Source organism: Bactrocera oleae, chromosome 5 (genome assembly GCF_042242935.1).
Source record: "Bactrocera oleae isolate idBacOlea1 chromosome 5, idBacOlea1, whole genome shotgun sequence".
NCBI lineage: Eukaryota > Metazoa > Arthropoda > Insecta > Diptera > Tephritidae > Bactrocera > Bactrocera oleae.
Genome location: NC_091539.1, coordinates 44,603,240 through 44,618,643, shown reverse-complemented (window position 1 = coordinate 44,618,643; position 15,404 = coordinate 44,603,240). Strand labels below are relative to the sequence as shown.

General features: G+C 35.8%; 2 protein-coding genes and 1 long non-coding RNA gene across 6 annotated transcripts; 2 read left to right on the top strand and 1 right to left on the bottom strand.

Annotated features, from left to right (window-relative positions):
• The first annotated feature begins 764 nt into the window (after positions 1-764).
• LOC106619313 (pancreatic lipase-related protein 2) lies at positions 765-14,170 on the top strand. 4 transcript variants are annotated; one of them, XM_036366102.2, is made up of 4 exons: positions 765-862; positions 12,834-12,988; positions 13,049-13,516; positions 13,674-14,170. In XM_036366102.2, the coding sequence occupies exons 2-4, from the start codon at positions 12,841-12,843 to the stop codon at positions 14,072-14,074; spliced, it is 1,017 nt and encodes a 338-aa protein (XP_036221995.1). In that variant the 5' UTR covers positions 765-862; positions 12,834-12,840; the 3' UTR covers positions 14,075-14,170. The 4 variants fall into 4 exon arrangements, with proteins under 4 accessions (XP_036221995.1, XP_036221996.1, XP_036221997.1 ...); XM_036366103.2 differs by having other exon boundaries at positions 822-902; XM_036366104.2 differs by lacking the exon at positions 765-862 and adding an exon at positions 2,018-2,568.
• On the bottom strand, positions 6,287-8,877 carry LOC138857366 (uncharacterized). Its single transcript, XR_011396431.1, has 2 exons — positions 8,537-8,877; positions 6,287-6,772 (listed from the first exon to the last, which is right to left on the bottom strand). It is a non-coding gene; the product is annotated as an uncharacterized lncRNA (long non-coding RNA).
• Positions 10,662-12,025, top strand: LOC118681446 (uro-adherence factor A). Its single transcript, XM_036366105.2, has 2 exons — positions 10,662-10,778; positions 10,840-12,025. Exons 1-2 carry the CDS (start codon positions 10,731-10,733, stop codon positions 11,824-11,826), a joined length of 1,035 nt encoding a protein of 344 aa, XP_036221998.2. The 5' UTR covers positions 10,662-10,730; the 3' UTR covers positions 11,827-12,025.
• Positions 14,171-15,404: the final 1,234 nt, after the last annotated feature.

Below are 15,404 nucleotides of genomic sequence, written 5' to 3'. Positions count from 1 at the left end.
TTAGAATTTAGTTTTGCTATAAAGATAAGAGTTTGCTATTATGTTTTAAAAATGAGTTTGTGATCGTGATCAAAATTTTCTTCTGAAAATCGGGTTCGGCGGCCATCTCGTTTTAGGCCCATTCACCGAACCTGCGACGCGCTTCATTGTCGTTCGTCTTCAATTCCTGCACGAGTTGGAGTTGGTAAACTCGCAAACCAAGACTCTTCCGCAGAATCTTCCATGAAGTGGATGGGCGATGCTCCAATATTAGCGCGCGATGGTGGATGGACTCATTTGGGTCTTCTTTGTTACTCTGAATATGCGTATCAGCCGGTTGTTGTGAATCAAGATTGCAGTAATTCACTTATTGATATTAATTATGCAAATAAAAAATCACAATTTCTCTAATTGGTTATCTATTTACTTCCTATTTAATATAATTGCTGATTTTGAATGTCGATTAGATTAACTACACATGTGCATAGTACGTGTGCAAGCATAAAACCTGAACTGCTTCTCAATACTCTTGTGCAAAACACACATACAGACATTGTAAATATAGTTCCCATCAGCACACAGCGATGGTGATTTGAGCAACAACAACAAGCAGTAAAATTTTACAAATAAAATAAATAATAAATAGTAAAAGAAATTGCAAAAATAACTACAACAACAACTAGAGCTCTCATGTAAGTAAAATCAAAACATGAGCAAGAATGAGCAGCAGAAAGTGCTTTGAAAAGCAAACGAGTACCATAGAAGAAGACTGTATGTAGTCAACGGTAGTCAGCGAGCGGCACTCATCATGCGCTGCAGTAATTCAGTAAATTGCCAGCAATCGATATAAATGTCAATGCGAGTGCGGAATCGAACAGTGAATGTGAGTGAATGTGAAAAGTCGATTGAGCAGAGTGGACCGGGTGAGATTGTGACTGCCAACAAACAACTGACAGCAATGACAACCGCCTTCTGTGTGCCACGTAGCGCCAGTGCATGAGAAGATGTGTGTGTGTGTGTTTTTTAGTGGCATCAAATGTCACAACTGCCAACGCGCACAATTCCTGCTGGCAAATGATATCAAGGATGGTGCCGCCATGCTGCCATTGACATTGCCACATTGCGTGGCAGAGTCGGTCACCTACGTTAAGTGGCTGTATTGCCTGTTTTATGTGTGCGTGTGTGTGAGTGAGCTACGACTACATGACTACTGCTGCTGCAATCGCTATACGTTTAATGGTTTTTTACTGGCATTGCAGTCTGTATTTTCGTTGTTGTGTTTGTGTTTCATTTTGTTGTTTATATGTATATATATGTAATGTTGTTTTTCCCACTTTTGTTCTACGTTGTTTCCTTTCACGCGATACACTTTGCTTGTGTGTGTGCTATTGTCGCTGGTCACGGAGTTGACATTGATGATGATTATTGGGCGTAAATAGAATCGAAAATGCGAAAAAGTCAATGATGAGAGCAAAAGTCAATTGCCCGGAATAAGGCGGGTATATAGAAGCAGAGGAGCGAAATGTGGAAATGAGCATGCATTCACAAGTAGACAAGAGCAAGCAATTTAGTGTTCCAAAAGTTTGTGAGTGCTTGTGCGTACAGAAGGTTAACAAACATATAAATTGATAAATATTGGAGTATATACGAGTATACAACCAAACATACTTAGAGAAATACACCTCAAAGCAATTCATTTCGGTAGTTAAAGAAGCATTATTGATGATCCTAAAAAAAATAGTAAAGACGAACGAATAAATTGCAAAATCAATTGAGCGGTTAAATAGGTAAACACCATATGAATCCTAGACAATTTAGCTGACTACACACTACAATAAAACGTATGGTGAAAACTAACTTACAGTATTCGATCACATTCGCTGGACGAAAAGATACCCTCAATGAAATGGGAATGAAGTAATCATTTATTATTTTACAAGTACGCGTCACACTTTATATATGTCATCTATATGGTCTTCGCTGATTTCGAAGCGAGAAATGTATAAGCTATTCCAATAAAATATAATTATTCTGTTTATCGAATTCTAAAATAGTGGAAGTAACTCATTAATGAAAATATCCACTTCTGCTCTATATTCAAATAAAAGCACATATCCACAATTTAGTTTTATGAAATGAGAAGGGTATATAAAATTGCACAGGTAGCTCTGGAGCAAGACATTCGTATGCAAAATAGAGTCCTGAATGATATGTGCATAAATGCATAAAAGCCAATAAACAAATACAATTCTAGAAATGATGATTGAAATAACAGAACTTCGAAGACATACTTGCCATACTCGTATATGAAAGAAAAGTTAAAATGAAGCGGAAGAATACTGAATCAGACGGAGTTAAGATAACAGACAGGAGGAAGAAACAATACCATTTATCTGATGAGGGATAATTTGAAGGAAGCAGTTTGCAACTCCTAGACTTTTACAAACATACTTTTATACATACTTGCAGAAAACTTCGCTAGCTCAACAGCTGGCATGGCATTAAATTGACAACAAAGGCGGGAAACATAACACCCAATGGCGACATTAAATGTACACATGTGGAACAGTGAGTGGAGTAAAACGAAAGGTAATGAAGAAGGCTGGAGTCAAAATAAGTATAATGTGAAATTAAATCATACAAAAACTTTAAGAAACTTTGAACTACAATAAAAAACAACAAATATATGCTGAGGTTTAAGCAACTTGTATAATTCTGCAGACAATAAGTAGAGCAACAATACTTACAAAATTAAAGAAAATAGATGCAATGGTGACTTTACCTTTCTGCATAACATCAGCATGTCCGTATGTCGCCAAACAGCTACATTCACCTTTTGCAAAGATATGTAGTTTAACAGGCGGGTAAGGTTCACGATATGCGTCGTTTTTAAATGAAGCCATTACCACAATACTTGCTTTTGCCATGTGCTCGAAAACTCTTTTACCGCCATGTACTTTAGTAACATATTTGGTGGAATAATTTTTTTTATTATACGAAATACATGCTTGCATAAACGCTGCATAGTAAATGACAAAAAGAAAGATGTTGAAAATGAGATGGATTTATTCGAAACTACTGAAAAATTCAACTGTTTATTTGAAGGCGGCAAAGTTTGAAAATTTCCTTTTTTAGTTCGTCAGTACGCAACCAAAGTACACAATAGACAGTTAATTAGTTTATTTATATCTTTTTTAGTGCTCCTTTAATGTAATTTTGCGTAGTCATCAATTCGTTGAAGAGCTTATGCTAAGCATTAGGAAGCATAAATCGCTTACTAATAGAAGTTCTAATTAGACTTTGGTTAAACATAGTAGATGTTCCGATAATTCGAAAAAGTGTGATGACCTAGAAAATATTTACAAAGATAAGAAGAAAATAATATATACTTATAATTCTTAGTGAATTGGTCAGAAATAATTTTTAGAAATAAGTTAACATAAGAAAACTAGCGCAATAGAGATCAGTGTACTATACGATTTTCTTTATAGGTATAGAGTTTTGTTACAAGTATTACATAAAGTACTTCATCTTATATTTTGGCTTTATAGGTTAAAAAATTGTATTTACCGTCACGGTGTCTCCGCAATTTAAAGCAATTTTTGAAGCATAGGAACCTTACCTCGACAATATCGAATATAATGTTGATTTCGCACTGCTCAGTCGTAACGGGTTTATTGGTATAGATTATTGAGTGTACATAGCTTCATAAAAGGACCAAGTGACATTTATTGACAATACCTAATCACAATTATTCCAACAAGAGATATTTTCACGTTCTTTATGGATTGTTGTACAGAACTTTGGGAACTATTTTTCACTTAGAAGATTAAGTCAACCTTGTCCTTCCACATTGAGGTATCATTGGGTTAACTCCTAAACGGTATTTAGGAATTTTTCATTAGTCATGTGAGCTACATTATCCCATAGGTTATCACTCGACTGTCTCGTCCCTCGGGGAGACAGAAACCCATCATGATTGGTGTCTCTATTGATTTTTCGTAGTGCACGCACCCTACCCCATTCCGCCACGACTGTCCAGTCACAGATAAGATTATGCATATATGAGATGCTTAAGGTTCTATTCGACCCTCAATATCGAGAAATATCCGCACCACATAATTCTTATGAATATGTCTATTGGCCTGTCTTTGCTGTAGACATGCTGAACACCTAATATCTTGTCTGTAGGTATACTGCCCGTGATGTACAGGTTCATCTTCAGTTCAACAGAAACGAGAAGAGGGTAATGGGCCAGAATTTTTAAGTTTTCATAGGACATGAACTGCCAAGAGACGTTCTGCATGCAAGCACTAAAGATCTTGTCATACGCATCAATCGTGCTAGCTGTAAACTCTGAGTCACAACTTGGCGCGACCGAAAGAGCTGATTGAAGCTTCCTACTCTAAAGTTCCCAATTTGGGTTTTATAAAATTCAAAATTTTAAAGTGTACTTATAGGCTATACTATTAACTATATAACTATTTCCATTAACCTCAATCTATTTTGATTTTTCCACTTCTATTTACCAGGAACTAATGTACATTTAGTCTTATATCCAGGGAAAACAATGACTTACCAGCAACAACAATCAGCTCTTTAAAATATTATTTCAAAGCTAGACCGAGTAAGTCCGGTCCAAGACAGGTTATATGAAAATATAAAAATTTTACTACTGATATGTAAATTTGAACTTATCACATACTTCATGCCGTGATCGTAAGAACTCAAAATATTTTAACATCACTGAGACCGGTGATGAATCAGTACATTCAACACCTTAGTTTGGCCGCACAAACTATGAATAATTATGAGCGTTAACAATTTCAACCATGTGTCGAGTGGCGAACCAACAACAAGTCGTCAAGTGGCAATTTTTGGTTTTATGCTTTGGCTTATACCTACATATATGCTAGAGTAGTGCCCAGTGGTACTATGGTCAGGCGATAAACTACTCGTATTCTATTTTTATATATTTAACGATAAACTGCAGGTGAACCAAATACTTTTGAATTTTCAAAAGCTGAATGCTTATCAGTTCTGACATATTCACCATATTATGGGGATGAATAAAATGAATGTTGTTTTGATGGTTCCAAGGTATGTATTCAGTTAGTTAGTTTCCTGTAGTATTTTGGTTTAACGTTAGTCCAATAGTACAATTGTGGTCTTGCCTTTAACTCGAAGAATGTTTTCTAATTTTGCTTCAACGTTTACTACAAGGAAACTCCATAATTTTGTTAAGGGGAACATTCAATTTCCCACAAAATTTATGAAACGAAATTAATTTTTTGAAGTACAATATTTGGAAGCGAGATTTGAATTTTTCTATCTGATAGTAAGAGAAAAATAGAAAACTGTAAGGCGAAGAACTTTCCTGTTACAATGGAGAGAAGAGACTTTCTTATAGGTGTCTAAGTACCTATTTTTTAAAGTACTAGAGTACTTTCACTCACCCTAATTTATCTGTATATATATATATATATATATATTATAATATAACATTGACTAATATATCATTGTCCGAAAATCAGTTCGTCTCGTAAAACTATGTAAACTGGATACATGCAATTATATGGTCGTATGTACATATCTATCTAGACTGGTTTTAGGTGTTACAAAGAACTGTTAAGTATTTTATTTATTTCGTTTTAATTTTATTTCTACAACTTCAAAATAGAGAAGGTTTATATGTCTGGTTATTGTTAGCTTTATTTTGCAGCGAAAAGCCTTTGTCAATGGAGATAATGCGTTGCGGTTTCCGCTCTAATGCAACACTTTCCCTTGTAAATTATTCGGCCGCTTACACAAATACCATAGGGCTAGACCAAATTTTTTTTATCAATAAGGTAAAAGCTGCGTCAATATATTACTTCCATTCTCCAATGTTTAGCAAATTTGTGTAGCCAGGTGAGACGAACTAGTCTCTTATACACATAATTTGCTGGATCATGTTCTCAAATATTGTTGTTTTAGTTTTCATACTCACATACATACCTTGGTATAAATTTAGCATCTTTTATCTACTTGTTTCTCTTCTAATAACCGCGACAACGGCTTACACTTTGGAGCGTATCAAACATCAGACTACTTGAGTAGTAGCGCTGTGACTACGGCTACGTACAGTCCAATCGAATGACAGTCGACGTGATGAGCGGGAAAACGCATAAAATTCGACATTACAACTCATCAGTTCTATGCCAAAGGGCAGCACAAACAGTTTGGCGTTGAAAAGTGTGTGGCGATCGTGAAAGTGACGGGTGGTTATACCTTGTAAAAGTTTCGTAACAAACACAAACAAAAAGTGTGCTAAGTGTGTTTCATTTATTAATGCTCACTGTCTAACCCAAGCAATTAAGTGTTCATTGATTTGAACGCTTTAACTCATTACTGTGACTTTTTGCCACTTCAAATTCGCTTGGGAACTAAAACGAAAACTTGAGGACTGTTCCAGATTCAAATGCAAACAACTCGTTTTTTGGTGTCTCTATTCTGTGGATTCGTAATATTAACATTACCGGAATTTAATGGATCCACATTTATTTCCCATCATATTCATAAATGGAAGGCGGTGATGACTTCAATGCGGTATGTGCAGGAGACAATGCTGCGTACAAGCTTAAATCGTGCAACTCCAAACAACGGAATCGTTTTCGAATGTCGTACAACGTATGTGTTCCTATAATATTTTGTGTGACTATGTGTATAGCTAAGTGTCAATAATTATATAAATATCTATGTATGAATACCAATTAGCATTTCTGCAAAATCAAATTAAATGTTGAAAGGAAGCCTGCAACGAAGAAACAAAAATATCACAAACAAGTAAACTGAATATTAAATACTTTCGCTAATTCAAAAATTTTTGTGTAAAAAATGTGTTTAAAGTGAACAAGAGAAAGACTAAGTTACGGAGGAAGTGAATAAAAAGATCTTTCGTGATGCGCAGAGCAATTATCGGAACCAGCTTATGACGCAACAATGAAATACATATAAGTCAGCAAAATAAAAATCAGCGCCCGTTCCAATTACTTAACCCGACTGTCGTGGGAACGGGTTTTAAAATGGCAATATCAATATTTATTACATATATTTCACTTTTTTCGTGAACAGACAAACGTCACTTATCAATTCGCATTATTAGCTCGAATATTATCAACCGAAGAATCTTTGGTTTGATACCAAGCAGGAAATTCTGTAATACGATACTTAAAAGAAATTAGATGCGGAATGCAAATCATAATCAGTAAAAAATGTGCCTTAATTCTTAAGTTGAACTAGTTCTAATGCGACTGATTCGTTTTCGCTTCGCATTACAGAGTCCCAATGTCAACGTTATAATCTTGCGTATGTGTTGGGCACGCTTTATTGAATATTGCATTAGCTTTTGCTATTTCTCAAATTTAATAATTTTAAGAAGAAGACTAACATACGCGCCGACATCAGGGTAATTCGTATACCAATTTCACACATTTTAGGAATTAAGCTGTAGTATATACAATATTATACGTTCACTACCCAAATACCTACTGGGGATTAGTGGTAGGATTGACCCGATTTTAACCATTTTTGGTATCACGACTTATTATTACCGGAGAAATATTCTCCATGAATTTAATTGACATATTTTAGAGGTTTGCCGATATTTTCGGTTAAAAACCAATTAGAAGGACTGAGGTTCACATATGTGGAAGCCTGAAATGTTATGGTTATTTTGACAATTTTATGTTTGAGATGGCATATTTTAAAAGCAAGTTGTACCCCGATATCTTCATTGGTGCTGGATTTATATACTGTAAAGCGAAAGAATTAATGGCATTTAAAAGTGTGTTATATGGAAATTAAGCGTGCTTGTGCTCCGATTTCAACCATTTTTACTCTGATTTATTCGCATTCGCATATAAATTATATGTTATGCGCCAAATTTTGAAATCGGAAATTGAAATCGATCAAATAGTTCCTGTGCTATACGATTTCCCCAAAGGTGGGCGGGACCACGCCCAATGTCCTATGTATATATTTGTCTCGAGCAAAATTGGTTTATATATCTCTAGTGGTTTGGGAGATATGTCCATACATTAAACGTATTAGAAGGGCAGAAATGAGCCCCCATTTTCAGCCCACAGGTGCCTCTCACTGCTGTCATCCCCTGCAATTAAAGTTTTGTATCTTAATTTGTAGGTTAGTTATGACACTTTTTATGTTTTAGTTTAGTGACTGTCTATCTATACTATCTTCCACTTTTTGCAAGCGACACGTGTAGAAAGTTTCACAGCGAGATTTAAAATTTTATTTAAGTTGTCGCTTGCACAGACAGCCGGACCGGACAGACAGTCACTCGGAAATCAACTCGTTTCGTCATTCTGATCATTTGTATATGTGTATAAATAACTAGATATCTATCTCGATTAATTTTAGCTGATACAAAACAACTAGTATACTTTATAGCAACATGTTGCGAGAAGGTAGCTTCGCTCGCGGGCTCAAGACCTGGGCATTACAGATACCTATGAGAAGCTGAAGAATTATCGAAAATATTAAACAGTCAGTTTAATACCTTTGAATTGTTGTTATTTAAAAATTGCCAGGTTGTTTGTTGTTCCATTGAACCACCGGTTTGTAATAAAGATCGAATTACTAGCTCAAGACATAACTGGTCAGACCTTATATGTATATTTCACAAATATTATTCACACTATGTTGCAAGGCATGACGCGCATGCAGTTATAATAATTTATTGTTATGCAAAATAGTCACATTTTGTTATTGTTTTTTTCTCAAAGTTTTTCACGATCTCGACTGGAATAACTCACTGCAGTAGGTTTAAAATTACACTGACTTGCAAAATAGGTGCAAAAGCTTTTTAATATAGTGAATATTTAGAGATAATAGGTAAGTTCTATCAGAGCTTAAATTACTATTCAGCAAGTAGGGAAGTTCCAAGTTCTGGCGCCGCCGAACATTGGATTCGATTATTTCGTATTATTATTCAACCTAAAAGCAATCAAGGGTAATACACCGACAAAAATAAGATTGTTATTTTGTTTCAAAATAAAGCTTAAGCTCGGTGATTTGTTTCTTGTGCACAGAATTTTGCACTTTAACACTTACCAATGGTTACTTTGCCTGGCGTTGAGCCCGCACAACACTAATCAATTCACTTTTCATCACAATATTTTCCATCGACAAACATTATTTCATAAAAGCTCGAAATTTTTAATGTTATCGTTTATAAGTTTTCTCTCAAGGAATTGTCGAATTTTTTCGGCTTTCCAAATGTCAACTTGTATTTAAATAGACACCACGAATCTCCCAAAAATCCAAACCCAATGAGAAGATTGAACCGAAATCCAAGAGTTTTCTGCTCCCCGTTGTACCAGATTTAAGTCTTCGGTAAGACCTTATAGACTCAACTTCTGCCAGTTGATCAGCCATCAAACTGTATGAATGGTGACATTTGTCGCTTGCACTTCAAATGTATTTTCATTAGAAGGAATTCAAAGTCTATAATATCAGTTTAAGCTGAGTATTATTGCACTATTTCTGACATAACTATGCTGATATTTCGTGGCAATGCTTAAACATGGTATATATGGATTTTACTCACCTCTTACGAGAGGCATAAATTAACGCGGGCAAAGTCTACCCCCTGCCCGCTGAGGAAACATGCTGCGACAGTATATATTAGACATATTCAAGTATAATTTAAACCTAATTTCATCTTAAAAGCTTTTTTAACCAGCTAACTATATTTTATATAAAGCTCAAGTGGTTTAGGATAATAATTTTACACGTTTTTGTATTAATTTATTATGTTTAAAAATCGAATTAATTAGTGTTTATTCACATTAGAGGTGTGTTTATAATTCTTTTTATGTGGTAAATTTTGCCAGTAAGGCTTATGAGCTCTGAAACTATCTTTTATTTATATGTTTTCATCTAATATAGCTACTTTTTGTTCTAAAAACTTTTATAAGATTTTGGTAATTACTTGTAGTATTCCAAAATATAATCTTTTTTCGTATTATCTCTGTCGGCCGTTTTTCGTTGCACTTGCCCAGGTTATCAGTCTCTAATATCAATGCAGTATTTGTATTCCAAGAGTTTTCGGTAAAATATCTTTTTTATTTTCAGTGATCTATACAGTCCATATTATCGCACGCTATCAACAGTTACACTATAACTTCTTCCTTGTTCAATTCAGTCTGACCGTAATTTTTCAAACATTTTTCAAAATAAACAATACAATCGATATGAAAATGGTTTAAGTCCCTTTAGAAGACTTCTTCTAAGGTCAAATGATTTTGCGCTTATATTTTCAGTAATAGTTTAGTCGATCGGCAGATGAGTTGTAGTTAGAATAAATTTTTGCTTGAAAATTAATTGCAATATGATCATCTACAACGTACAATAAAAATAATTACGATGAATTATTAATGCATAATTCTTATCAAACAAATGGTCAATAATGAGTTGCTAAAATAAATTATATATACGGGTATATAAATAATACGGAGAAATTTTTAATGTTATGCGTTTACTAATCGTTAGGCTTATTAGTATTGAAACTTATCTTTATTATGCAATACTAACATGAGTTTTGTTTAAGTGCATCTATGTTCTGTAGAGTAGTGCTAACCGGTTCTCCAACTGCAACCGTATAAAACGATTTTTACAGTTCCTTAAAACTCAGTACGTTTTGTAACTTACTACAACGTTTACTTCTTCCATTTACAAATATCTCCTCGCAAATGAAGAAAATCACAGTAGTTGTCGCCGTTGCTTTGCTGTTAGTGCAAGTAAGTGTGTCATAAAATGTAAGAATATTACATACTTGTATGTATACGCTTGATTCATTAGGTCGTCAACACATTTCCACATGTTAAACGTGAATCTGTAGAGGTTGCGGTCAATGGAGATAGCATCAAAGACTCCTCGTCTAAGGATGATCATGTTAAACGTGAATCTGTAGAGGTTGTGGTCAATGGAGATAGCATCAAAGATTCCTCGTCTAAGGATGATCATGTTAAACGTGAATCTGTAGAGGTTGCGGCCAATGGAGATAGCATCAAAGATTCCTCGTCTAAGGATGATCATGTTAAACGTGACTCTGTAGAGGTTGCGGACAATGGAGATAGCATCAAAGATTCCTCGTCTATGGAAGATCATGTTAAACGTGAATCAGTAGAGGTTGCGGTAAATGGAGATAGCATCAAAGATTCCTCGTCTAAGGAAGATCATGTTAAACGTGACTCTGTAGAGGTTGCGGACAATAGAGATAACACCGTAGACTCCTCGTCTGAGGAAGATCAAGCATCATCAGAAATTTTGATCTATGTTGTAGGAGCGATAGGTAAGCTATCTAAATGGATGCTTGAAAATGGAAGCGTTCTGATTAAAAATACTGTTAAGGATCTGGAGAAGCTACCAAACAAAGATCAATTGCTACAAGCCAATATCACACGTATGTCAAAAATAGCCAAAGAGGCCTCGGATTTTAAACTGCAAGAAGATGGAGAGAACATTTTGCAACTATTTGAAAATATTGGTAGTTTTTCGGAAGTGTTATCTGACTATGAAAGCATGCCTGACGATTCAGACTTGAAACTCACATTGAAAACGGCTCTTGAAAATAATGGCTATGAAAAGTTCCAGAACGAATTTGAAGAGCATATTGTGAATTTAGTTGAAGAGTTCGATGTACTATTTGGTGAATATGTCAAAGGTTTAAGTCCAGACGAAAAGATAGAGCAAGCCAACTTGCTTAACTGGTATGAAGAATTAACTAACGAAACTGATGAAAATGAAAAAATTGACAAGTTTAGCGAAATCTTTGACTTGCTTTAGTCAAAAAAAAGGAACAAATGAAATAAACCTGCTTTAAAGATACATTTTGCATGAGTTTGATTTAATAATCTTATGCAGTTATTATTATAAAATATTACGATTATAATACAAATATTAAAATGTATATTTTTTATAAATAAAATTATTTAATGTGTGCTTATAATATAATATGAAATATATTCTACCAACCGGTTTGGCAGCCTGAGTATATTTTATTAATTATAAAATGTATTGAAAAACTTACTTTAACAATATCTATAGCCTACATAGCAACTGCAACAATATGAGTTATGTGAATAACTGATTTTCAAATAGAAGCAGCAGATTTGAGTTCGAAGTTAGTATACATGACCAGGCTTCCTTCAGCTTTTCTGCCCTTTGAATTGAGTGATTGAGTGTATACCGCCTATTATTTCGTTAACGAACTCTGACAGGTTTTAGTATGTGACGGTTAAGTTATTCAGATAGAAATTCAAAACTAACAGTTCGTTTCATGTCTGCTAGGATCCTTTGGAAAAGATATAATATAAGAAAAAATGGATAAAATTCTAAAAATTTCATAATTTTGCAACATGTTGCCCGTTCAGCTTTCTTAATACTCTAAGGAAGCAGGTATTATAGGTTCCTATAACTGAGTTAAAAATCGTACTACAGAACTCAAAGTTGTTTTATCAGTATGATAATATTATATATAGGACGAAACATCTATACTTTTGAAATTTTTAAAATGTGAGCGAAATCGGATGATAACCAACTCCACCCCCATACAAAGATTTTGTCGAAAGCTACTAAAAGTGCGATAATTTTTATTTATTAAAAAAATGTGTGGTTACAATGGGATTTCCTGCATATTTTGTCTATAAAAGAATTCAAACACAACAAATTTTCTGGACTTTAATATCAAATATTTAAAATTTAATTTCCATCAATAAATATAATATTAATCACAATCGATTACATAATTTATTCGCAAAAAATAATTGACAAAAAGATTAATCTTCTTACAGTTCCAACATGCGCTTAGGAGACGAAGTACATTTCGAGTTGCAGCTGGGAGATATGCGCGGTTTCCATCGCTTGGATCCACGCCGCAAGCTGGCACTATTTCTGCATGGGTGGAACGACGAAGGTAGCAAGGAATGGGTGCAGGACATGTTAAAAAGTAGCTATTATTTAACAATTATTTTTATATGTCAATAATTTTAATTGTCACTTACATCAGCTTGGACTCACTTCGATCCGAATTATAGCGTTTGTGTTGTAGATTGGGGTCATCTCTCGCAGGTGGACTACAAGACTGCTTCTATGTCCATATTTGATGTTGGTCTCACAGTGGCTGGCATCATTATGTCTATGGAAAATTTACGACCCGAATATTTCACCCGTCGCAATGTCACATTGGCTGGCTACAGTTTGGGTGCCCATGCTGCTGGATATGCGGGCGCTATGCTTAATGGAGAGCTAGAGCAAATCATAGGCCTTGATCCGGCTGGACCGCTATTTACATTGCCAGCCGTTGTATCACCAGATTTTCGTCTGGACCCCACAGACGCGCAATACGTACAAGTGCTGCACACATCGGCGGGCACATTGGGGGCAGGCTTAAAAATGGGACATGCAGATTTTTATCCGAATGGCGGAAAGGCGCCTCAACGTCATTGCAATGTACTGGTTACGGATGTGCAGAATAGTAAGTATTTTTGTGCTTACATACGAGTATATGTGTGATTCCAACCAAATCGACGCATATCAATAGTAATATAAATGCAGCATGCAGCGCCAGCGAATGTGTTGACAATCTACTTAAAAATTCATTTGTTTCCCCACCCTCACTCTCGTTCGCACAGATGCGGTTGCGTGCAGCCACAGCTCATCGGCTGTGTTTTTCAAGCAATCCATGAATCCGGCGTTTCCGTTCGTGGGCAACCATTGCAGCAGCTATGATAATTTCGTGCATGGTCTCTGTAGGCAGGGTCACCGCGGACGTTTTGGCATACATTCACAACGCCGCAGCTATGGCAACTTCTACTTCGTCACCGAACCGCAGCCGCCATATGTGCAACGAAGACTGTGGCCACGACGACGGCATCACCATTACCAACAGCAACAGTGGCGTCGCCGACATAAGGTGCGCGCTTCAGCGGCGTTGGCAAGAAGCGCTTTAAGGCAGACGATATCCACCACAGCGGATGTAAAAGCAATGCAACCGTGGCAGCGCAAATGGCGGCGGCGGCGTGTATATTACTGATGACATTGTTGCTTGCACGTTGACGTTGTGGCAATTGAAGGATAACTGATGGTATTTTCATTGAAATAAATGCATTGTTGCCGAAGGAATAGCATAGTTAAACGTTGTATTGGTGTGTATGTAATTGTCTGTTGTCCGATAGAAATGCGAATAATCAGCCTATGTAAGTATGCAAATGCGCTTGCTGCCATATTGAACTGTGGAATTTAATTCCAAATTCACTTTGAGCTGCGCAGTACTCACACGATTACGTACACGATGCGTCGGTAAAGGTGAGAGGTGGCGGCGGTTCCAAGAGTTCTGAGTTGTGGTTGCGAAATGCCATAAACTGAGCAATGCGGTGTTGCGCGGCGCCGCATGTGGCATTTGGCGTTGTTGTGTGGTTTCGGCAGCATTTGCGTAATTATGTGCAACCGCCGCTCCCTGCCGATGTTAATACAAACACAGCTGTTTACCTGTGTGCGTGGCTACAATTGCGGTAGTGTTAACTACACGTCAGCGTCGACCTCTAGCAATCACAGAGCTGCTAAATATTTAAACCTGACTTGGCCGGTTAATATACATGCACGTAATCGTATCAACATACATATGTGTAAATACATGTGTTTCGATTCGTTTTTTCGGTCATTGCTGGAAATGCTGTTATGCCTGGCATTCGAATGCAATTTGTTAGCGCTCAAGTGGGTATGCAACTGTTCGTTTATTGGTTCTGCAGTGAGAAATTGGGGCAGAGTGCCTTTGGAATTTGACTGCAGCGCAGCATACCACACCGCTTGAAACACCTGTAACAATAGCGATTGCTTCACTTGTTTGTGTAATGTAAGCGCATAGCTTCTTCCTCGTCTGGTGTCTGCTTATAATTCTGGTATTGATGCTGAATCTGCCTTTGGTATGCATTCATATGAAAATATTTGGTAGGCTTATTGAGCGTTCTGTAATTGAACACTGGATTTTGGCCAATTGTTTATACCTAAAATACTTTTTGAAGTAGTAATTTTCACTTATTGGCATTCTGTAATAATTCTAAAATGTTAAAGGCATAATATAGTAAGTATGCAAGCGAAATGGAAATTTGGAGAATAGCAAATAATATGAAATTTTGGTCTTATTTTTTCATAATTAGGCATGCTCTGAAACTTGCTTCTACTTAATTAAGTGGAATCAAATTGAATTAATTTTGTTAGCGATAAAATTCTTTGTGGTAATGAAATTTGGTTGATATAACTTTGGTTGTTTGTGAGGAAAGTGTTTTTAACTAATAAGGAGCGGGGTCAAGTCCATTTTTTGAAAAAATTTTATCTTTGTACCAAATTACAGTTTTGTTTCCTTA